This window comes from Rhinoraja longicauda, chromosome 27 (genome assembly GCF_053455715.1).
Source record: "Rhinoraja longicauda isolate Sanriku21f chromosome 27, sRhiLon1.1, whole genome shotgun sequence".
Classification (NCBI taxonomy): Eukaryota; Metazoa; Chordata; class Chondrichthyes; order Rajiformes; family Arhynchobatidae; genus Rhinoraja; species Rhinoraja longicauda.
In genome coordinates this window covers 10,811,136-10,836,053 of record NC_135979.1, presented here as the reverse complement: position 1 = coordinate 10,836,053, position 24,918 = coordinate 10,811,136, and the positions used below count along the sequence as shown (strand labels likewise).

Below are 24,918 nucleotides of genomic sequence, written 5' to 3'. Positions count from 1 at the left end.
ATTTTGTGTGATTCCTGAACGACACTATTTCCAAAAACATTACCTTGTGAAAAAAATCGTGGTACTGACACTGCTTTTATTCACCTTTTCTGTGGCTGAAGATGTTGCTTTGGAAGATCTGTGTTATAACAAGAGTTGATCAGCAGGTCAAAATGTGGAAACCCACTTTTGATGAATTCAAGAAAAAGAAAATTGGGGGTACTTGTGAAGCAACTGTCTACTTCAAGGAAGTGCAATGGGTGATCTTACTTTTACATTTGCATGAATAACTAATCAATCGATCCAAAGATGTTTCAACCACTTGGCAATAGCATAATACCCTCACCTCTCCTGCGGGTACCAATTGTGAAACCATAATTACATTTGATTCTCGGAGGTGGGTTGGGGAGGCATGAGAACAAATGGAGCACCCTATTACAGGTGCACTAACCAGTCTAACTAATGATAATCAAATCCAGATAAGTCCCAATTTTGCCTCTTTTCCCATGGCAATCACAGAGCAAACATTAATCAATCAAACATTAATCGCAAGAATGCCATCTCTCTGCATCAATCCCCTTTGTTCTGGAGTTAACTGGACTATATGTTCTTTTACAAAATCAACACTGAAAGAGGAAAAGTAAAGTCTGCACAAAACAACGAAATATGTCCAAAATAGGGGCCAAATTCACAGTAACACTGACATTTTCCCCAAATCACTCTTTAATTGTATATGCTTACCTGATATGAGAAAATTCTACCTACTCAAACAATAAAACAAACAATCTATCTGTGTGGTAGGTGAAGAATTATTACTGACAGCTTTAAGCCATGAACATAATATGAACATCCTTTCTAGAAAGCTGAGGTTGCAAGGGAGTAAGGCAACAGCAAACAACATCAAATACCTTCTGTTTTGGTACAATATGGAGAAAAAAAAGCTTAGGTTTGCACAAGAGCTTCCTTGTAATACCACGATGAGTTATGTAGGCATGACTTGCAGACCTTGATGATGGACTTGGGAATTAGGGTGACTGAACAGTTTCTTACTGGGTGGGATAGAAGAGAAATGGACCATGTCCATAACCAAGAGAATATTTTAGGAAACCCTATATAATGCAATGAAAATGTAAGACATCGTCCGCTTGTTCCCTTTTCTCAATCCACGTTCAGAAGCAATGTTTAATAAATTTCAGATACAACAAAATCATAGAGGAAAGAGTTTTTGTCTGTCTAGGAAGTCTCTATGAGGTAACCAAAATGAACCTGCTAAGCAATTTTCTTCTCTCTACAGCTTAGTATCTTGACCTTTTTATATATTTTTATACTGATGACTGATTTAATTCAAGATATTCTGAGCCTGATCCATTCCAAGATATGGTGCCCACACCTAAACACTATGGCGATATTATAATCAGAGTTTCCATTGCAGACATTCCATTTAAATATTTTTGATACCTCCTTGCCAGCATTGAGTTATTTTCATTTATTCACATCACTATTTAGGAAATATTCTGATGAAATAGTCTCAATTCGTCAAAATGTGTGATCTCACATTGAGCTACATTTATCACAATCAATTAATGCTCTTGCTCCCTTTTTGAAATAATCTGGGCTATTTTATCACGTCTTATTCGTCCTATAAATTTGTGTCATTCTTCACTTAACACTTAAGCTACCAACATCAATCTCATGCACAAACAACAAAGTGCTCGAGGAACTCAGCGCCTCGTGTAGCCTCTGGATTTATTCATTCATTGAGAGAATAGACAAAGGACGTTTTGCGTCGGGACTCTTCATCCAAATGATGGAATTGGGGTAGAAAGATGGCAGAGGTGATGACAGCATAGCAAGTGATTTGTGGATAAAGGTGAGTGCATAGAAACAGAAAATTAGGTGCAGGAGTAGACCATCCGGCCCTTCGTGCTAGCACGGCCATTCAATATGATCGTGGCTGATCATCTTAAATCAGTACCCTATTCCTGCTTTTTCCCCATATCCCTTGATTCCTTTAGCCCCAAGAGCTAAATCTAACTTGAAAACATCCAATGAATTGGCCTCCACTGCCTTTTGTGGCAGAGAATTCCACAGATTCACAACTCTCTGGGTGAAGCAGATTTTCCTCATCTCAGTCCTAAATGGCCTACCCCTTATTCTTAAACTGTGACTCCTGGTTCTGGACTCCCCCAACATCGGGAACATTTTTCTTGTATCTAGCCTGTCCAATCCTTTAAGAATTTTATATTTTTCTATAAAATTCCCTCTCGTCCTAAATTCCAGTGAATACAAGCCCAGTCGACCCATCCTTTCATCATATGTCAGTCCTGTCATCCCGGGAATGAACCGGGATGCTGCACTCCCAGCAATGGCACCCCATCTCTTCCTTTCGGTCTATCCTTCCTGAATATTGAATATCCCTGCATGTTTATCTCCCAACCTTGGTCACCCTGAATCACGTCTCCGTAATTCCAACTATATCACATTTCCTGTAATGCAGAAAGGGAAAGCTGATGCAATCATTATCTTCCCCTCCTAATTGCTAATTAGTGATTTGATCAAGCAAACAACCTGCCGCACTGAAACTGCCTCATCAAAATAAGCCTGTGGAACTAAATTTCTTTGGTTAGATACAAGTTGGTAAAATAATGATATGACATATTTAACATTACTACCTTCTAGCCAACACAATTCTGCAATCTTCTATCAAAACTGGTCAGAGTGGGGTTTCAAAATTAGAGGGAACTAAAACAAAAAGTGTTAGAAACACTCAGCACAACAGGCAGCATTTGTGGAAATTTATCTGAAAACGGGTTGCTGCCTGTTTGGAGGGAAAAGGACCCTAACTGTCCTTTTCCCTCCAAAGACACCGCTTTACCCGCTGATCCAGCACGTTGTTTTTTTGTATTCAGGTTTCCAGCATCTGTTGTAATCTCTATTGCTCCAATTAAACGCGAGATTTATTTCACTTATTACGGTATGGGGCTTTAAGCGCCGCTTGTTGGTGTATTACGGCTTCCGGCAGTTCGTTTGAATCGCGTCCCGTGTTCGTTGCTGCAACCTGTGCTCGGCGCAACCAAACATCATGGCGGCCAAGGCACCGCCCCCCCGCGGGACTCATTGACAGCTCTCTCATCCAATAAACAACCGATCCTATTCCAGTGTCAGAGCTGGGGCCCGCGCTCGGCCAATTGGAGGAGTGGGCGGGGAGTAAGGGTTGGTTGCACGGTAGAGTAACGGCTTCCTCGGCGCGGCGTTGAGGGAGAGTCGCCAGTGTCCCTGCGGCAGATGCTCATGAATCCATGCCAGTGTTGCAGCTAATCGGCCGGCCAGAGTGCGAGGTGAGATGAGGGCTGTGGATGTGAAGCGAGGAGTATGGGTGTCTGGAACTGTAATGTTGCTGTGGTCGTTGTTAGGGTGACCCAAGACGCGTAGATTTTATGGGTCAAGGCCCTTACTTCTCTTAACCCAACCACCCTCACCTTGTCTAAAGTCCCTTCCCCACCCCCACCCTCCCCTCTCTCCCATCTCGCCCCTCACCTTCCCTCTCGCCCCCTAGTCTGGCTGCGCCTCTTCCCCACGTTCCCCTTGTAACACCTCCTACTCGTCCCCACAGCTCGCCCCCCCCCTTCACCCCCACAGCTTGTTTCACCCCCACAGCTTGTTTCACCCCCATAGTTCGCCTCCCCCTTCCGTTCTGCCTCCACCCCCACAGCTTGTTTCACCCCCACAGCTTGTTTCACCCCCATAGTTCGCCTCCCCCTTCCGTTCTGCCTCCACCCCCACAGCTTGTTTCACCCCCACAGCTTGTTTCACCCCCATAGTTCGCCTCCCCCCTCCGTTCTGCCTCCACCCCCACAGCTTGTTTCACCCCCACAGCTTGTTTCACCCCCATAGTTCGCCTCCCCCCTCCGTTCTGCCTCCACCCCCACAGCTTGTTTCACCCCCACAGCTTGTTTCACCCCCATAGTTCGCCTCCCCCCTCCGTTCTGCCTCCACCCCCCCCCCCCCCCATATTTCCCGGAACCTCTGCACCACCTTCTTCCCCCTACAACAACTCCTCTGCCCCCTTTGCTCGTCCCCTTCTTGTCCTCCTCCCTCTGTCCCCCTTGCACCTCCTCCCTCTGTCCCCCTTGCACCTCCTGCAGCTGCCCCCTTCCCCTCTACACCTTATTTTCAAAGCTACTGTCTGACTGCTGAACATTTACAGATTTTTATATTAAATTTGTTTACCAGGCAAAAGTAATTGGCCTCTTTTGTCATAGTGATACATCATGGAAGCAGTCCCTTTGGCCCAACTTGCTCATGCTGATCAAGATGTCTTATCTATGCTAGTCCCATTTGGCCCATAATGCTGTAAACCTTTCGTATTCATAAACATGTCCAAATGTCTTTTAAATGTTGTTTCAGCACCTGTCTCAACTAGCTCTTTCCATATATACCCACCACCCTTTGTGTGAAAATGTTACCCTCAAATTCTTATTAAATCTTTCTCCTCTCTTAAACTCGTGGTTCTTCTTTTCCCCTACCCTGGGCGAAACTCTGTACATTCATCCAATCTATTCACCTCATGATTTTGTGTTTTGTTCATTCCTTCCACCACTGATGTACCTTGGCAGCAGATTGTACCATGTGCAAGATGCACTTCAGCTGCATCAACAACACCATCAAAATCTGTGAACTTCAGCAAGGGGATGAGCAGCTGATGCTTGGCATTGCCATCATCTACCAGCTCGCCCAAGTCTCTCACTAGCCTGATGTATATTTTTCTGTTCCTTTATTGTTATTGCATTTAAATAAACTTGAACTCAATTTAGTGTAAACAATTTCTAATGTAATGTGCATACATTGAGGGTTTGCACTGGTTGGTAAAACGATCTTGACATCTTTTGAATTTTTACATAATTTGGGATCTTGGAACTGTTTGCATTAGCATTGTTAGCTGTGATAATAATCACACTGATCTGCAGTCTATCGGATGAGGGAGAGCCCTTTGAAATCTTAATTTAAATGCATTTATTTCAGTGAAGTATCCTGTTTATGTTACTCCCCCATAATGAGTCTTTCATTTGTGGTTCGAAATTGTTTATTCCTGATTTATGAAATATAGTTTATCTTTGTGCTTTAGTATTATATGCCCAGAAATGTATTATGTTGGCGGAATTAGAGTCTAATTATTGCAGTTTATACTTTGGAAAAGTTGCTTCACGTGAAATATTAAAACAATTAAGGTGTTGTCTGGTATCTTTATCTTAAAATATGTATAGTATCTGAGGTAAGCTAACTTTCCATTTGATAAATGCTGTCCTGGGTGCAGACACTAAAGGTCATCTGTATGTGCAGAATTGCATACATATGTCGCTAAACTGAGATACATTTGCACTTCAAATCAATCAAGTATTTGGGTTTGGCTTTTACTAAGCTTTGCATAATCTTGTAGATTTATCTATGTTATTAAAAATTAACTAACCAATGTTCTGTTAAAATAAAGGGCTGTGTGTCATTCCAGACTAGGTCCTCCTTTTATCTAATTGAATAGGCAGATTTGACCTTGGTTTATTGTTTCCTTCAAAGATGCAGCTTTTGCCAAAGCAGCAATAGCTTCAGCTAAAATTTTCCATTAAATTATGCTGTGTAGCTTAAAAAAACTAGAAAGTATTTGGGTGGTTGAGAAGGCGAGTTATCCACTGTGCCAGATTGATAACATCTCTTCTGGTTGGAACTTCAATCTGTTCTTATCAGAACAACTCAATTCACTGGTTAGAGAATATATTTCAGAACTTTTATTGTAGCAGTGTGGAGCGCCTCTAGGTTGCAGTTGGTAAGATGTCTTGTAGCCTAATTTAGACGGCAGTTTATTTAATTTTGAATGAATAAGATGCAGCATTCTAGGTTTCTTGTTTGGGGGGTGGGGGGGAGATTGTCGTTTGTCACGTTATGCTGTTGATTCTTTGTAGAGTGTTGTTGTGTTCTAGTAATACATGGTCAGCCCATTATGTTACTTCATGTAGATATAAATGAACTTGGAACACCACTTGAATCAGGACTTTTAAAAAAACGAACCCTGAGTTTGGGAACTCAGCTGGCCAGGTAGCACCTGTAGGGGGAAAAATGACAGGTGACATTTCAGTTTGGAGCCCTTGTTCTGACTGATGCGGTACTTTTCCCTTCACTGATGCTGCCAGACCAACTGAGTTCCTCCAGCACTTGTTTTTGTTCAAGATTCCAGCATTTGCAGTCTCTCGACTTAACTTTTCAAACTGTCCTATCTTAATTACTGTAAAATAGAATTTAATGAGTGTCTAGTTGTTATGGGAGTATGCAGCTTTTGTAAAGATAGCAAAAGTGTTTGAAGATATTGCCTCAAGTAAATCAAGTGCTTAATAAATGGAAGTACATTTTCTAAAAAAATGAATGTATGGGTTTAGTATAATAAATTTTGTATGTAAAGTGGTAATACTAGCCTCTGGCCTGCTCTCGTAGTTATGGTGTTTGTTTTGCTGGTCTCGTTGAGTTTCTGGCCAATGTGAGAAAAGTGCTGAGCCACAGGATCACAATGATATGGTTTTGAGCTGCCATATCTTTTCTCTCATTTAGCACAATGTAGTAAATGGTGTGACTAGAGTGAAGGTGTTCCACAATCAGTGCTATGGTCACTGCTACAAATGCATTGTCATAAGTGAGGGTGAGGTCAAGTAAATGCAGATCCATTCTGACAGCTGTCTTTCATTGCTCAGTCATTTTGGTCTGTAGCGATGCCACTCTTGATTATGGACATTGTAATCCCCTACCCAGAGTACACCTGTCTTTGCTACTTTCAGTGTCTTTTCTGAGTGTTGTTCAATGCAGACTCCGATTCAACAGTTAAGGGAGGGCAATAGATGGTAACCAGAGCGGGTTTCCTTGCTCATATTTGGCCTAATGCTGTGAAACTACTTGAGGCCTGGAGTTGATGTTGAAGACTCCATGGGCTATTTTTACCTGTGATCCAAAGTGCAGCTTTTTAATAGATCTGAACTATCGGTGAGCAGGATGTTTGTAATGCCATTGTCTCATTGGGTATGTCTCTTCAGTTTTACAAAGTTATTTTTCAACTAAAGGAATTTGTACATCACTGCCCACTTAAGAATACATTGAACTGAACTGTAAAGGATTTTGCACACCCTTTTTGATATGCACTTGAGATGTTTCCAGCAATGTATCCCTTTTATCAATCGAGGAATGGTTGGACAAAGTGCATGAATGGCCTCTCAGATGGTGAGTGAAAGCTTGGTGTGGTTAGCATGTGGGTGGGAAGGTGTGTTCAGAACATTTTGTAAATGAGAAATGGGAGCATTGAAGGCAGAGTTGTGAAGGAATGTGGCAGCCAAAAAAAAAACCTTTTGGTCTACCTTAAGGCTTGATCCTAATATGTGAAATATCTTAATGCATACACAGATGATACAGCATCGCATTATGGAAATTTGGATGTATGTTATTTGGAACGCAGCACAGAAACAGGTTGTTCTTCCGATTGTGTCCAAATTGGCATTTGTGACTAACTTGCCTTCCCATCATTCCAACTCTAGCAACATAATTTGTCCCTTTGCCCTCTTTTGCTTATCCAATTGTGCTTAAATTGATCCGATATTTGCTTCAATCATTTCCTGTTACTGTATAGTGAATTCCACATTCTCGCCACACTGAGTTTCTCCTCTATTGGGTGAAGTTTACGGATGGAGCATTGTTCTAAACTTTTTCACACCTCAATATAACTGTCTGTACACTATCTAACTTCTTTAATTTTAACAGCCACATATCAGGTGACTCTACAACTATACTTTTGCTCTCCACAAAGAGAAATTAAAAATGAAACTTAAAATAACATCGATTAGAAATTAGAAATAAAAATGTAGTTTTGATTTCAGTATCTTTTCAACCACTCCATCAAAGCCACATACATAAACTTGAGGGGCTGCAGCATGTTCAAGGACTGTTCACTGATGAAATTCTTCCCTTATTTCAGTAATTGCACCTAATATTAACTATTTTTGAACGAGCTGCTATATATCAGTGTTTATGTAAACAGAGAAGGGACTGCAGCTTATGTGGTCTCCCATTTTTTCCCTTTTCATTTTTCATACTTCCACTGCCTCCTCTTCCTTACCCCCTCCCATTCCAGTTAATGAATCTTGTCTGTTTAGTGGTCCCATTGTTTCTGTCCTATGTGATACTGCCAACACATAAATATGCATCTGTACAATGATATTCCTGTGTGAAGAGCATCCAGTGTGTCCAGGACGGCGCCATTCAGTCTGCCTGTACAGATTGGGATTCGTGACATTGGATTCCAATTCTCCAATGGCTGTATTATGTTACAGCCAAAGGTTTTCCTTGCTGTATTGCCGAGACCAATTGCTTAGTATGGTACACATTGCACCATGTCTCTCATTTGGAGGAGTGATGTAAACTGTGCATGTTGGTCTGTCAAAAACAATTTATTGCAAAGCTTTAACCCTTCTGTTAACAAGAATATTGATGGGGCATCTAATCATAAATCTCAATCCACAAAATGCTATAATGTTGAATACTGGAAGATTTTTATCTGTAAGTTCAAGGTGGCTTTGCAGGCCCATGAAAGGCCATGTGATGCTGTAATGCTTTACTTTGTGATCTCTTACAAATTGCTGGCACTTCCAATTAGGCTGTATTTTGAATAGACTTTGGCTTCCAACTGACCTTCCCAAATTGTTTATCTTGATTTATTTTTAACAACTGAATCTAAAATGGTAAATTTACTTTTTTTCCCTATTGTTGACTGGCTCGCAAGATAGATTGTAAATGCAATGTTGCGTCATTCTTCTTGGGATTGGGATATGCTACATAAACTTTTCTGATTATTGTCCACAGTACTTCCTCATCTTGACAGGTATTAAACTTTTTCAATTGGCCTGCTGATCACTTCTATCTGAGCTTGGAAATAGTGGCACTTTGGGCAAAGATTGCAAGTCATTTTTATATCTGGTGAACATGCAGGACTCCATGAATTGGTAACATTGTTGCAGGAAAAAGTATTGTATATGAGTTGAGTATAGTTTGTAAGAGATCAATAAAGTATAATCTGATTACAAAATCAACAAAAGTTTTCTGTTTTAAATTCTTATAACTTTTTGTCATATTTATTTTCAAGAGTTGATGTTGCACTTTAAATTCCAGTTATTGGAATAAATCTGAAACCTTGTATATCTTTTTTTACTGCAAAATATACCATTATTGACTGAATATTTGTGCATACTGGTTTTCTTGTCACTTTTTTCACAATAACTAAAGCTGAGTGTTTTGAAGCATCCTTGTTTGGCCAAATATGCAAATATTTTAAGTTCCTTTTTTAATAATTAATTGCTTTAATATTTGCCATTCTGTTGTTTTAAAGAAAAATGTTGCCTTGCTTTGATGTGATGATTTCTCTGGAAGACTGCTCGTATGCCATGTTTTAAAGATGGAACAGATGGCCTGCAATGCTTAAACCATGGTTGAAAAGAGTAGGATAAAAGGGTGAAGTAAATTGAGAAGTAGTGATTAGCTGGCTGTAGTTGATGTCATAGAGGGGTAATTGATTTGAATGTATCTTTTGTTAATGTTCCTGCCTTGGTAGTGCAACTTTGGCATATAAAGACCTCATGATGTCACTGTCATAGTGATGGTGTGTTTGTGAGCAGGGAATGGTGATTGTTAGACCACCATTAGCAAATTACAAATGACAAGGTTGAGGCATTGACACTTCAACGTGCAAATACACTTGGAACACCTGTTCCCTGGGTAGGCTTACGTATAGAGATGCATTGCTAAGACTACTGGTACAAACTCTTGTGCCTTGCCATTGCTAGGTTGGAAGTTCAGATTGAGGAGCTCAGCCCTCTGCTAGAACCCATGTGACAATTAAGCATTTAGTGATTTTATTGCTACATGACTTGCTACATATAGTATGAGCCACTAAGGTTAGGTGCAATAGCTGTCTGAGGGCTCATCTTGGTGGGTTGGGGTGAATATTCAGTGCTGATTGGGAGCTGCATCTATTGAGTACAGGGTTTTGCTGAGGCTGTTCTATCTCACCATAGTAGCATGGAGTCATACAGCTCAGCAAAAGGGCTTTCAGTGCACCATGTTCATGCTGACCATCAGTAACCCATTAATATTAATCCCATTTACACTTGGTGTTTTATATGACTTGATTCACGTGACTGTCCAGATACATTCTAAGTGTTGAAAGTACCTACCTCCTCTACGTTCTCAGGCAGTGCATTTCGCATTGCAACCATTGTCATGGTAAAAAGTATTTTCATAATATTTACTCTAATCTTCCTCAATCCAATGCTGTCTTGTTTTAGCCACCATCCTTCCTATCTATGCCTCCCATTATTTTATATACCTGCAACACGTCCTTCCTCAGCTTATCCAATCTTTGCTTGTTATGTGAAATCTTTCATCCCAGGCAACATCTGGGTAAATCACTTTTGCACCCCCTCTAGTGCAATCACATACTTCCTATAATGTTGTGACTAAAACCGCACACTGCAGTCCAGTTGTGGCTTAAAGTTTTATAAAGTTGTACTATGACATCCTTGAACTTGCATTTTTTCCCCTGGTTTATGAAAGTCAACATCCTGAATGCTTTTTCACCTCCTTATCTACCGTTAGGTGTTTGAGGATCCCTAATTCTCGATAGTCCCAGGAGCGCTGTAATTAACAGTGTGCTCTTATTAGGCCTTTTAAATCTGCATCACCTCACACTTGTCAGGAGATTAAATTCCATGTGCCATTCAACATTCCAGCTGGCCAATATTGTTTAATCTAATAGAAGCAGTTTATGCTTTTAATCTCCATGTCACTTTACCCACCCACATCAGCTCTGCCTATTGAACAGATTTGGTTTATCTATTTGATGTACATATACTTTATCTCCATTCCACTGCCAAATTTGTTTTAATTGCTGCCGCACTTCTTGCATACGCAGGTGCCTGAAGTGTCCTTGATTTCCCAGCTAGTGCAAGTGGAGCATGCCATGGGCAGAGATCTGCTGCTTAGGATTACATCTTTGATTAGCATGCTAAAAATTAAAGGGAGTGATTAATTATATCGGGGGCTTTATTCCGTAATAAGTACAATCTAGTTCAAGGTAAAATCCCAACGCTTGGAGATTTAAAGCTGTAAAGGAAGGTAGTAAAATCTACTTGTTGGTACTCACTAATCACCCTCCTCATTGAGATTCATTTCTGCTGACAAAACATGAGTAGGAACTGCCTGCCCCAAATGATCTGTCTCATTGTCTGTTAGATGTCCCCAACCTGGACATTATTCTTACTACGCAGAAATGTCTCCAAACTAAAAATTCATTGTATTTCCATTTTTGGTAAGTTAGACATGAATCCAAGAAACTATTGATTATCTGGAAAACACAATGCTGTTTTGATATTACTTTTTAAAAGTTGCTTTTTAACTTTTCACTTGCAAAATAGAGAATTGCTATGATTTTATGCATTGTTTTATTTTTGAATAGAATTTTAAATGGCTAATATATCTATTGAATAGTCAGAATGTTGTTCTGTGGTTCAGCATCGACTTTTGGGTGAATATCTTGTAATGTTTGGGATGCTTAGATTTATTATAATTTGAGGTTGTTAGATATGTCTCAATGTAATTCTTTTTCAAAATGGGGTAGAATAAGTGCTCCTTTGAAACATAGAAGATGGACACGAAAGAAGTACTCCTTGTGTCGAGTGAAAATTTGCTTCCTGTGCTGTAGAATTTTAAATAGTGAAACAAATTTTGCAATAGTACTTCTATCTCCTCCCCACCCTCTGCAAGTTTCTGCATTCCTTACACTTTTGATATTACATATAAATCACGGCTTACCAACTGTTGTGAAACTTTATTTTTTTAAAACATTTTCTAGTTTTTGTGTCTGGATTATGTCTACAACCAAGCAGGTTTATTAAAACAGTAAATTTTACATTTCTGATTAAAAATAATGTTTGATTATGAGTATCTTTATTAGTCATTTGGTGTGCTATAAAACACTTTTGTACCCATGTCAGAACAAGCCTGACTCTTTCAAAAAGGAGCTTTAGAAAAACTATTCTTAAAATAGATTTATAATTGTGCACCTCTGAATTATACTTTGGGGTGGATCAATCAGGGTATTACCATGGACACTAAGATTTTTTAAAATACTGGCATTAGCTCCTGTTGTGTAGCCGAGGAACATTAAATGTACATTTAAAAGATGTTAATATTTGGCTGTTTTCTAATAGGAAATTGTTCAATGTCTATTGTGTATTTTTGAACTAATTATTTATTTGAATTCTCTTATGTTTTCTGCCTGTTTTGATAAATCTGTACTTGATTTATCCAAACAAATAGTATTTTTTTTTACATAAGTTTTCAATATAAAATAAAACCAAGAGTAGCTCTATATGATAAACTGGTTGTGTTTGTAGTTGGCTGGGTTTTTTTTTGGCATGATATTTCCTCCTGGATTGTGACTATTTGCCCATCTGTGACTAAGAGTAGCCATTATCATTGTATCTGTGGAACCGAGTACTGAAAAAGCATGAGGGAAATGAATAATAGAGGTTAAGATGGTAAACTTTTGAGTCTAGAACGTTTTTACAGATTTCTGTGTGGATCTACAATTTGGAGTTTAAACATTAATGTGGTACTATGACATTTCTACATATAAACATATTATTTTACTTTTACAAAGGTATCTGAACTATTAATATTTTTTTTTAATTGTATGCAGGTGAACTCATTTTACATGGCTACCTCTAGGAAGCATAGAGACTCAATTGAACACCAGACCAACACAAAAGGTAAAACATTACAAATTTCAAAAACATAAATTTGCGGCTTGACTACATTAACATTGGTTCAGTTCTGGCAATCAGCACACACAGAACTGTGTCCTATGAGTTGCTTGTTGCAGCAACACACCATTCTACAATAAAAAAACAAAAATGTTATAAATGCCCAGAAGTTTGGGTTGTATCTGTATAGAAGAACGGTTGATTTTTCAGGTTGATGGATCTTCAGCACCAACAAAGTTGGAAAATAAGCTCAATTTAAGTTACCAAAAGGAGGGAGGAGTGCCGAGAAGAAAAGGGAATCTCTCCGACATGGAGATCTAAAAATTGAATGACATACTAGTTAGTGGTTCGGGTTGAGAAAGTGTATTAAAAGCTGATCAGTTTGGATGAGATGTAAGCAGAAGACGAAGGCGGTAGAAGAATGAGAATAATATTGTAGCTGAGATGCCAAATACTCCCCTTGCAGGAAATCTGAAATATAGAATGCTGGATCTACATGGGTCAGAAGGCATCTGAAGAGAAGCATTTCCAAAGTTTAGTTTAGAGATACAGTGCGGAAACAGGCCCTTTCGGCCCACCGGGTGTGCGCCGACCAGCGATTCCCGCACATTAACACTATCCTATATCAATTACGGACATTTTTACATTTACCAAGCCAATTAACCTACAAACCTGTGCGTCTTTGGAGTGTGGGAGGAAACCGAAGATCTTGGAGAAAACCCACGCAGGTCACGGGGAGAACGTACAAACTCCGTACAGCCAGTATCCGTAGTCGGGATCAAACCCAGGTCTCCGGCACTGCATTCGCAGCAACTTTACCTCTGCGCCATCGTGCCGCCCTTAAGACAATGTTTATGACAAAGGTCCTCCTTTTGTCATAAACTAAAAATGTGAGCATTGTGTCAAAATAGAACCTTGCATAAGAATAGTGTAAATACTGCTGCCCCAAGGGTGAAATAGTATCTTCCAATATACAAATATTTGAAGTGTAAGTGTATATAGCAACAAAATCTTCCATTTCTATCTCACTGTATTTGATGTATGTAACTGGAATCAATTAAAAAAATACTTGTTTCCAAATTGTCTAATCGGTTGGTGCATTTGGTTGTTAATCTCCTGGGCTTTTATTTGTATTCCAAAATTTGAAACTGTTTTGAAGGTCTGTCCAAGTATTATTGCATTGCCATTTATTCTGTTGAATTGGCCAGATTCTTTTTTTTTTTATATCAAAAAATACTTTATTCAAGTAATAAATATCTGCTTACAAAACATCTTCTTTTTTAACAAACCCATCCGACATTTCCGGAGGTTACACATTCGATACAGGCATTCACTTCAAATTTACAGACATTTACTTACATTTACACACCTTTACACAGTATCCCTTATTTGGAGGGGCGTCTCCACCACACCCTGCCCCCCATGTCCAGCAGCGGAAGGACCCTAGACTGCGGTCCTCCCCCACAGGGCCTTGGCGTTGGCTGCACCGAGCTTCAGTGCGTCCCTCAGCACGTACTCCTGCAGTCTGCAGCGGACCAGTCGGCAACATTCCTTGACTGACAGCTCGCTCCGCTGGGAGGTCAACAAAGTTCGGGCAGACCAAAGAGCGTCTTTCACCGAGTTGATGACCTTCCAGCAGCACTCGATCGATATTGGCCAGATTCTTTCACAATGAATAGTGTTCTTAGTCCTGTTAAACTGTGCTCTCACTGTAAATGAAACTGAAGGTTGGCATAAATTAAATTTCTTTAATGATGAGGTGAGCGTCACTGAAACACTTCATTATTTCATCGGGCAATATTTGTAAAATAAGAGTTGCTAATTTGGATGAAAAGTTCAAAATACTGTTGAAGACTAACTTTCTTTTTTGAAGTATGTTCTTTCCATAATTAAGGTGACATAATTAAATCACTGTAGGTATAACCAGTACTTGCCCATAACCACCCATGCCTTTTCCATTTTTGCCTCTTTTTTTAGCTTTATTCCTTCCCATCTACCGGGGATTCTGACATACTAGGATGTTTATTGCTGGACACCTTGTCCAAATGGATAGTCACTTGAGACAACACAATGAAGAGAAGGGAATCTGATAATGAGCATTAAAGCTGAGCTTCAGGTTAATACTTCAAGTTGAGAAACCTCTGTCATCCTGCTACTGCACTAGTAGATCAGCCTGAAGAAGGGTCTCAACCCGAAACGTCACCCATTCCTTCTCTCCAGAGATGCTGCCTTTTCCCGCTAAGTTACTCCAGCATTTTGTGTCTATCTTCTACCACTGCACTATTTAGTTTTGAAACAGTATAAGTTGGGACTGGTTTGAAATCTGCCTCGCCCTTGCAAAGAATCTCTACTAGTGTTGTTGTTAGCAATAATAAGCTTCTTTGTGCAGCTATGGAAATATGAAAAAAAAGTACATGTATTATGAGCTTTTTCCTTCAGGAAATATCATCCCTCCTAGGTATCTATTTTCAAAACTAATTACACTGCCTATAAATATGAAATACTTCATGTTTCTACCTTGAGAATAATGAACATATTCTATTGCACTGAACATTTTGTATCTAGATAAATGGTTTCATACCAATGAGTCTAAAATGTTATCTAAGTTGACTTTTAGTATGATCTTTTCTCATTGAAAAGCATGGGTAGAAATTAGGGGCATAAATATTTGATCGTCGCTCCCAATATTCTCATGATGTTGCACTGAATTAGTCCTTTTGTGTGGTAGTTGCATAATTTTACTGTAGTTCCACTTCGGGAAAAGAAACAGTATTGTAATGAAGTATCATAACTCAACGTGGTGTTAAAGTATATATCTCTTTGGTTATATCTGCTCATTTAGTGCTACTATTAGGCTACGGGGTAATAACGTTTTTTTGTGGGCAGCTGCTTGGTGCATTTCAGTTTTCTGGGTATGTAGCACGTTTTGCACGGTGTCTACCAATTCAAAGTGGCTTTTTGTGGCAAAAATCTTTCAAGTGGTTACTTGTGTATCAATGATTTACTAGTATAATGGTACTGGCAGATTATATCAACGTAAAATAGTTAGGAGCCAAATGAGGACTGGTGGCACAAACACTTTTATCCCAGTGCCATCTATGCTAATTGGGTCTAAATGTGCTCCGATTTCTGGAAATGTTTTGAGTGAATAAACTTGCAGCAGAAAATTGAGTGTTAATCCATTAATATTTGTCTAGAATGCAAGCTAGAGTGGAAGATTCACACTGGTTGGGGGATAAAATGCATATTGCCGTGTCCAAATGATTGTAGGGTAGGTGTGGTGTTTTAATTTGGAATACCAGCAGTGCATGGAAATTGAAGTTTTCAAGAAGCATTCCATTATCAATTTTTGACTTTGGGTTATTGAAGAGCAAATTGACTTCAGCCCTCATAACAGGCATGGTGCCAAGATGGGCAAAATGAACCTGAATTCCAAATATGAGCTGAATATGACCATCTGTGACACATTGCAGTTTAGCAGTAAGGTGTACAGGCAAAATTGTAATGGATAGGGTCTGGGTAAAACTTTCACATGTTCTTGTTCTTTGTGTAAAAGGAGTTTATTATGGTTATTTAAAGATAAACTAGAATATTGTTGTCGGAGACCCTTTGAAACATTTTTAACTGCTTCATCAATGAAATGCCTTGCAAAGCCAGACATTGAAATGGACACTTGTATTTGCAGCAGATATTGAAAGGGTTTCTGTTCACTTTTAGCAGACTTGGACATAATTCAGGCTTGTGCTGATCAGCGCAATGTAACTTTTAGTTGTACAGGTGCCAGACAGTAACTTTCTCAAGCAGAAGCCATTAACAATCACTTTATTCCATTCAATGGCATGAGTCTCAATTCCTATCAATATTCTGATGGTCATCATTGACCAGAAAGTTAACTGATTTGTGTTCTGCCATATTGTTCTGTATGGGCCTTTTTGAAATAGCTCAATGGAACAGAATCCCTTAATATACATTTTTTTTTCTAATATAGTGAGTGTAAACATGAGAAATGGAAACAAAGGTCGGTCATTGTGATCCTCGCTCCAGCTTTCTAACTAAACTGAACTGAAACTAAATTAAGATAATCTCTTATTCCCATTGCAAATATTATTTTCCTCCATTTCACTATATTCCATCTGTCAGGTCCTCACCCTTTACTTATCTTTTCTATAGTTCTATTAGCCTTTCTTCATCTTTCTTACAGCTTTCATCGGCACCTAGCTTTGTATCATCAATAAACTTGATCTTTTTACACTTGGTTCACTGCTCCAAAATACCGATACAGATTGTGAACAGCTGTGGTCCCAACACCTATGCTTACGCCATGTGCTAGGTATAGGCTCCCCAACTGAACATGAACTGCTTCCTTTTTACTGTCTGTTACCTATACATGTCTTATTATTGCAAATCCCACGTGCTCTTTTGTGATACCTTGAGGCCTCCTGAAAGTACAAATGCAAGTTATTTTAGGGTGTCCTTTTTATGGAATGGCTAAATGAAATTGTACACGTTCAAAATTCCATTAGCTGCTTTAATCTCCATGCTGTGCTTCAATCAGCCTCGAAATAGACTGGTGAAATCAGCTAAGCTTCCAGCACTTGGTTGTTGTCCAGTGACCTTTCTGAACAGAACATATTAAACATTGGCTGAGAATAGAATCCTGCTTTTTTTCCATGTAGAACAGTCCTGACGTGGAATATGTCCCGACCGGAATATGCTTGATGGCCTAGAGGCTGATGGCAATTTAATTGAAGCTGTTGGGTACCATTTAAAATTTCCTTTGCTCTTTCCTCTCTGTGTCTCTTCAGCAGTTTACCTTAACCTTGGATGTGGTGTCTCATTGTATCAATAACAGTATTTTTACTTTCTCCAGCTGTTAATTGTGATGGGGTGATAACCTGTATAGTTTTACCAAGTTCAAGTTTTGGTTGAGATCATGGAAATATTTTAGGACAGTTTCACCTGGACCAACGATGAATGCATCCTAAATGGAAAGAGTTGTTTCAACTATTATAGTTGATGTACATTATAGCTGGAATGCGCACTCGCTAATTATTGGGAAGGTGGAGGCTATTGTCTTTGAACTCTCCTTATTCACCTTTTCCAAAACCTGCCCTTTGCTCGTACTTGGTGCTATGCAATTCTTCAAATTGTCATCCTTCTTCTCAATTCATCCACATCCTGGCTCTAATCTCCTGTATCCCTCGTACCACTGAAGATATCTGGTTTCTCAATTCCAGCTCTTGGCGATCCATGGTTGTAATTGATGTCTCTGTCTTTTGTCAAAGCCCTGAACTCCAGAATCCATGAAATCCCTCTTTTGAATTTTTAATTATTCTCTAAAATGTTTAAAATCTGCCCATTTGAAGCATTTGATCATCTGCTCTAATATCATCTGATATGAAATAAAAACAAATTGTTGGAAATACTCTGCTCGTGCAGTAGCGGTAGAGAGATAAACAAGAATTAGAGGTTTTAAATCATTAACCTATGATTCTTATGAAAAGGTCACTGACTTGAAATGTTAATTCCAAATAGTTAAGTAGAATTTTGATTTATTTTAGCTTTCCATCAGCATACATACTTTCTATCTTCTGGTGTAGCTCTGTCAGAGTTTAGTTTGATGCTCTACCTGTGAAGCCTGGTTTTCTTTTATTCCTTGCTTGTGGTGACATGAAATGTTTCCTCATAGGAAGTGAACTATTTCAGAAATGTGGCTTTCCGCTATCATATACCTGTGCTTGAGCTCTGCTTCTCTAGCTATGCTGTATCATCGATTTATTCTAAAATTCCATCTTCCATACATTTTATCTGCGGATTTCTGAATGTTATTTCTTACCATGGTATCTGATGGAATGGAATCAAAATGCAGTTATCATTAAAGCAGACATTGAATTTGAATATGAATCCCCTTCTCCACAGACTCCAATTTACAGAGAACAAGTTATTGTGAAACTGAGTGGCAAACACCAATACTTTCACAAAAGTGCCAACGTAAGACTGAAAGCAGGCCCAGTACAGCTGATAGTGGGGACACGGCTTTGGGCACATCCTGTTCTGAGAGCACAGATGGTAAGTTGAAATGTGTGGGATGTATACACATGTACACTCTCTTTTAAATACCGAAGATGACTTCATATTCTGCTTCATGTTGTTGAATCTGAACTTGAGATTAATTTACTAGTTGTCAACTTTAACTGTGGTGATAGCTAGGTGTTAGGCAGGAAGAAAATTGGTCTTGGGTTACAAAGTCAGAAATCCAATAATCCAAGATGATTATTGAGTGGAAATTGAATTGGATTATGGTTGTGCTATCTTTTAGTAGATTATTGTGCTAGCATTCACTTTAGGTTTGCCGATGACATTACTTGTGTAATGCAACAACAGCACCCAGATGAAATGCCTAACATTCTTCTGATGAAGGATCCTGGACCTGAATTGTTAACTGATTCTCTTTCTGCAGATGCTACCAGACCTGAAATGTTTCCAGCATTTTCTCTTTTTAGTTCAGATTTCCAGCTTCCTGAAGCTTTCTGATTTTCATTCATCATACAGTATTTTTTATCTAGTTTAGTTTATTGTCACGTGTACCGAGGTAGAGTGAAAACCAGTCAGCAGAAAGACAGGACGGCATGGTTGTGCATCAGTAGAGTTGTCTTCCAGTGCCAGAGACCTAGGTTCGCTCCTGACTACAGGTGCTGGCAGTATGGAGTATGTATGCCATAGGAGAGGATAATTAATGCAGTTCCTGCATATTGTGCTTATTTTAATGATGCTATTCTTTTTTAACTCTATGGACATCCACAAATCTCTTTTTAAATCCCAATTAATTAAAAGAAAAGCATATGATCCATAAAAACCTGGAACAATTTCGTAAAATGGTAGAAATATACAGTAATGTGGTGATGAAAGATCCGTGCTTCAAACATTAATACCTCTCAGTGCTGTAAAAGTACCTCTCAAAGCTAATTATTTTCCAGGTGTTCTGAATAAGTTTGTAAATGACTGTGCACTTTTGTTTTGAAGCTCTACATTTGAAATTCATAGCTATATCTTTGATGTTATGTATAATTCAATGTTGTATTTTGCTGAAGTCCTAATACTGTATTCACCATATCTAACCGAGGCTGTGGGACTGTACAAGCTCTGCACTGTCACTCATGAAACTTGAGAAGCAGTTCTAATTATACCAGCAACACTCTTAATGTCAATGTGCTCACCGTTAAAATGGAATATTCGTACTCATTTCTTCTCCCATTTAGCTTGATCCTGATGAAAATTTGTTCCAATCAAACTTGTAGCAGTCAGCAACTGTTTGTATGTCTGAGCAAAGCTTGAGTTTCAGTGAAACCTGGGACATTTGTTTTGTTGACTATTTTAAATGACGGTGCTGCACAAATGGAGTTTTTTTTAGACTAAGTGTTGCCTTTCAGATTTAAAAGGTAAGATTTATTTGGTAAGATTCTAAGTTTGTGAGCACTTTGGGACTCATTTCTAGGATTTATTTCAGTTTGTTAATGAAACTAGTATCTCAATTTTAGCTACCTTGCAAGTGTAAAGTTCTGTTTCCCATTTAAAAATTGTTTCGCGAGTATCTTAAATTATTGTAGATGGCTGGTATGCATGCTTGTTTCAACACACTGGTTGGTGTCCATGGTCCCTTCAACACATCAGTCTATTTCCTGTACTAAGTTTAAATTGACTGGATTTGCAAAATAATTTATTCAGTGACTACTTTTAAATAAAAGGTTAATATATTGGAGTATTAATTGGTATAACATTCTAGTCTGTCACCAGCAATATCCCAAACGTTATGAATTAACGGAGTGTAACAGTTTCTAAATTAATTTACAATTACAAGGTGACAATTAAAATTTGCTCTTGTGCAATATTCCTTATCGAATTTTAAATTGTTGAACGAGTAATCCTTTTGCCAATATTGATGCAGCCAACAGTCAATGGGAGGTAGAGGAACTGATTTATAGGCAGATGTCGGAGAGATGCAATAAAAATAGGGTTATCAACTTAGGATTGCAATTTTGCGAATATTAACTGGGGTTGCCTTGGCGTTAAAGGCTTAGTATGTGTAATTTGAGAATTTTGATACATTACGTAGACATACCAACGAGAGAGAGTGCATTATTGAACCTTGGGCAATGTAGCTAGTCAAGTGGCGGGAGTGTCAGTGGTGGATCATATCTATTTTAAAGCTGTTATGGAAAAGGGTAGGATGGACTTGTAATAAAGATCTTAATATGGGGAGGCCAATTTCATTAATCTCAAAGGCAATTTCATTAATATTGCAGAGGTCGAGCAGGTATATTGTATCTGCTCTTTATTAGTTGGGGCATTGAATATGGAAATATGAAAATTATCCTCCAACTTTCTAAAAAGTTTTGATCAGACATCTCGTTGAGTAATGTCTGCTGTTCTGGACATCATGCCATACTATAAGGAGGATGTAATGGTGCTGGAAAGGATGCAGAGTGGATTTGCCAGGACGTGCCTGGGATGGAACATTTCTATTAGGAGAGATCGAAGACTTGAGGCTTGTTCTCTGGAGTGGAGGAGGTTGAGAGGGAATGTGGTTGAGGTTTATAAAATTTGATGGGTGGAGATGAGGTAGACATCAGGAAACTTTATTTCCCCATTTCAGGTAGATGAAACAAGAGGGCAAAGATTTGGGGTAAGGAGGAAGAATTTTAGAGGGGTTATATTATGGGGAGGATACCTGGAAAACACTGAGCATACTGGGTCGCTGACAGCATTTAAGTTCCTGGATGAGTGCTTAATTTGCCTAGAGAAATCCCATCCCCCAGCACTTGGTCTGTAGCAGAAAAGGCTACAGACCAAGTGCTGGGAGATGGTATTACTCTGGAAGGGTGAGCACTGGTTGTTCATTGGTGGGCCAAATGACCCGTTTCCAGGCTGTATGATTTTATGGACTAAGTTTTTGAAATTTAAAAATGCAAATTACAATTCAATTCTTTGAAACATTTCAATAACTGTCCATAATTTTTTTTATCATAAAAGCAGTATAAAGTAAACCAAGAGGGCTTAAATGTTTCATTTTTAATTATTTTTGATTAACTGCATATGCAGTAGTGTATGAAAATAGCCACCTGAAAATCTCACGAGATAAATGCAAGGAACCACCTATCCCTACTGTCTTTTTAAAACTGAGCCCTCTGTTGTGAATGGTGGCCATTCTTCAGAAAAATAATTTACATTTTGTCTTTCTCTCTGCATAGATTTCTGCTGCTTCACTGAGAGTTCTTCCTTCAAACCCATACACTCACAGTCCATCATCCCCACTGCCCATGTCATGCCTTCCACATCCGGCAATGTGCCATCTAACCTCCATCCAAAGGATAATTCAGTTTTCAGTTCCATGTCTCTACAGCTAAGTGGTCCGTCAGATGCAAGAGACGAAAAGTTTGGGAAGAAGTGTTCTTCATTATCCAAATTGAAAGGAATGGATATTTCCAGTTTTGAAACTAGAACCGGCAAAATAGATTCCTCTGCTAATGTGAGAGCTTTGCCTGCAGCTACAACAAATTCCTGCAGACCTGGATTGAATGTGCTTGACTGTTCTTCACACCCAAATGTTGAACATCTGAGATTGGAGGAAATTATGCAAAAATTTGAAACTCCTCATTTTGAACCAACCTTAAATCAGTCTGCATTTTTGGAGACAATGTGTGGTGATTCCCAGTACAGGTTTCAAGGATGTATCAGGGGCAACGGACATCTTAACATCAACAGTGCTGGAAATGAGGATAATTGCAATAGTTATGACATGACTTTTAAATCTTTACCCGAGAGTAAATCTGCACCAGTTGCAACTGCACAGTTGGGACCAAGACCTTGCTTGCAGCCAAATGTTGGAGGGGGCTCTGTTCCTGAAGGACTCCATAGTTCACAAGCACAGCAAACACTTTGGGCTCCAATAGGTTTGAGAGAACAAATGCACGGGAAGCAGCCCAGACTTCGATCCAAAGATAGACCTTGTGATCTGACTACATGGCAGCAACAACAGTTGGAGAGTCTAAGGCTACAAGTGGAACATATGCAGGTAAAGCAGTTATGTTCATTTTGCGCTTCAGAAATTTCTGTAACCAGGTGTGGAGGAAAAGGAGACAATTTTGTTATGATCGAAGATGTGTGGCATTTCCATTGTGGCATTCCCTACAGATGCACTTGTCACTAGGTCAATGAGCTATGTACTGCATCTCTAACGTCAGTGAAAGTTCAGATGGAGAAATTGAATGTGGCAAGTTCACTGCTGATACCAGTTCTCTTTCTCTACATTTTTCTTTTGGCTTTGATGGGTTAGTACATCTTCCTAAGAATTCTCGTGTTCTTGGGGGTGTTTGTCCATGATTGACTGAATTACTAAGTTAAATTGATTTTTTTTTTGGAGTAAGATTTTATGCAGGAATTGAGGAATTGTTTTGAGACATGACTCTTGTAACATTTGCACTTGGAGCTTTTTGAATCAAGACTAGTAGAAGTATTATTGTTATTATAGGTTTATGCTGCTTCCAATAGATTTATTTCTTTTCATTCTCATTCCTTTTAGGTTTTGAACCATGGATCTCAGCAATATCCCACGATATATCCTCCTTATGCACACCATGAACCTAATAAATGGGACCCACTTATAAAAGCAAATGAGAGCTTGTTGAAAGAGAAGGAACTGGTGATTGAAAGGTATATGTAGTTTGTGTTTGTAAAAATCTTTTCTATTGGGGTAGGCCAGGCTGTGAGAAAGATAGATGTACCCATTTGGTATTGATTTTTAAATGGTTTCTCCCTAGGTACAGTAGGGGTTTAAGCACAGTAAGGTTTAATGTAGTCATTCCTAACAAGTACTTCCAGGTACAAAGTATCACATGTTTTAGCAAATATTCTCAACTCATCTGCAGCAGATTTGAATGTTGATTGCATGCTGCTGTGAGATTTTCCAAAATACCTAATCTGGTGTTCCACTTTTCACACCAGATATGTCTACATCCCTTCAGTGACTAATATTTTGAGCATCTATTGAGATAATGGAAATTTATATTATTCCAGATTTCACAGGGATCCTTGTAAGAAATAGTTGGTTTTACCAGGCTGAGTTTCCTGTATCGGATGTGCTGAAACCATGCTGTTACAAACGATATGATTTTAAGTTCATATCATTATAATGCAAATCCAATCAATTAGCTACATGCATGAATGAAAAATACATCATAGAGTCATATAGTGATACAGTGTGGAAACAGGCCCTTCGGCACAACTTGCCCACACTGGCCAACATGTCCCAGCTACACTAATCCCACCTGCCTGCGCCTGGTCCATATCCCTCCAAACCTGTCCTATCCATGTACCTGTCCAACTGCTTCTTAAACAATGGGATATTCTCAGCCTCGACTACCTCCGCTGGTAGTTTGTTCCATACACCCACCGCCCTCTGTGTGGAAAAAGTTACCCCTCGGATTCGTACTAAGTCTTTCCTCGTTCACCTTGAACCTATGTCCTCTGGTCCTCGATTTCCCTACTTTGGGCAAGAGACTCTGTGCATCTACCCGATCTATTTCTTATGATTTTGTACACCTCTATAAGATCACCCCCCATCCTCCTGTGCTCCACCCAGCCTACTCAACCTCTCCCTATAGCTCACATCCTCTAGTCCTAGCAACATCCTCATAAATCTTTTCTGAACCCTTTCAAGCTTGACAATATCTTTCCTATAACATGGTGCCCAGAACCGAACACAGCATTTTAAATGCGTTATCACTAACGTCTTATACAACTGCAACATGACCTCCCAACTTCTATACTCAATACTCTGACTGATGAAGGCCAATGTGCCAAAAGCCTTTTTGACCACCTTATCTACTTGTGACTGGACTTTCAAGGACCCTTGCACCTGTACTCCTAGATCCCTCTGCTCTACAACACTCCCCAGAAGCCTACCATTTACTGTGTAGGTCATGCCCTTGTTAGACATCTCAAAATGCAACACCTCGCACTTCTCTGTATTAAATTCTATCAACCATTCCTCTGCCCACCAGGCCAATCGATCCAGATCCTGCTGTAATCTTTCACAACC

At 39.1% G+C, this 24,918-nt stretch overlaps 1 protein-coding gene across 2 annotated transcripts in view; it reads left to right on the top strand.

Moving 5' to 3' along the window:
- Positions 1–3,202: 3,202 nt before the first annotated feature.
- The window catches only part of cep85 (centrosomal protein 85), a 44,126-nt gene continuing 22,410 nt past the window's right edge, over positions 3,203–24,918 (top strand). The window contains exons 1-5 of one of the 2 annotated variants that reach the window (XM_078423225.1): positions 3,203–3,317; positions 12,758–12,827; positions 18,741–18,890; positions 22,070–22,893; positions 23,401–23,531. In XM_078423225.1, coding sequence (XP_078279351.1) covers positions 3,279–3,317; positions 12,758–12,827; positions 18,741–18,890; positions 22,070–22,893; positions 23,401–23,531 — 1,214 coding nt within the window. In that variant the 5' untranslated portion in view covers positions 3,203–3,278. The remainder of the gene's footprint in view (positions 3,318–12,757; positions 12,828–18,740; positions 18,891–22,069; positions 22,894–23,400; positions 23,532–24,918) is intronic. The other variant, XM_078423227.1, reaches the window with a different exon arrangement.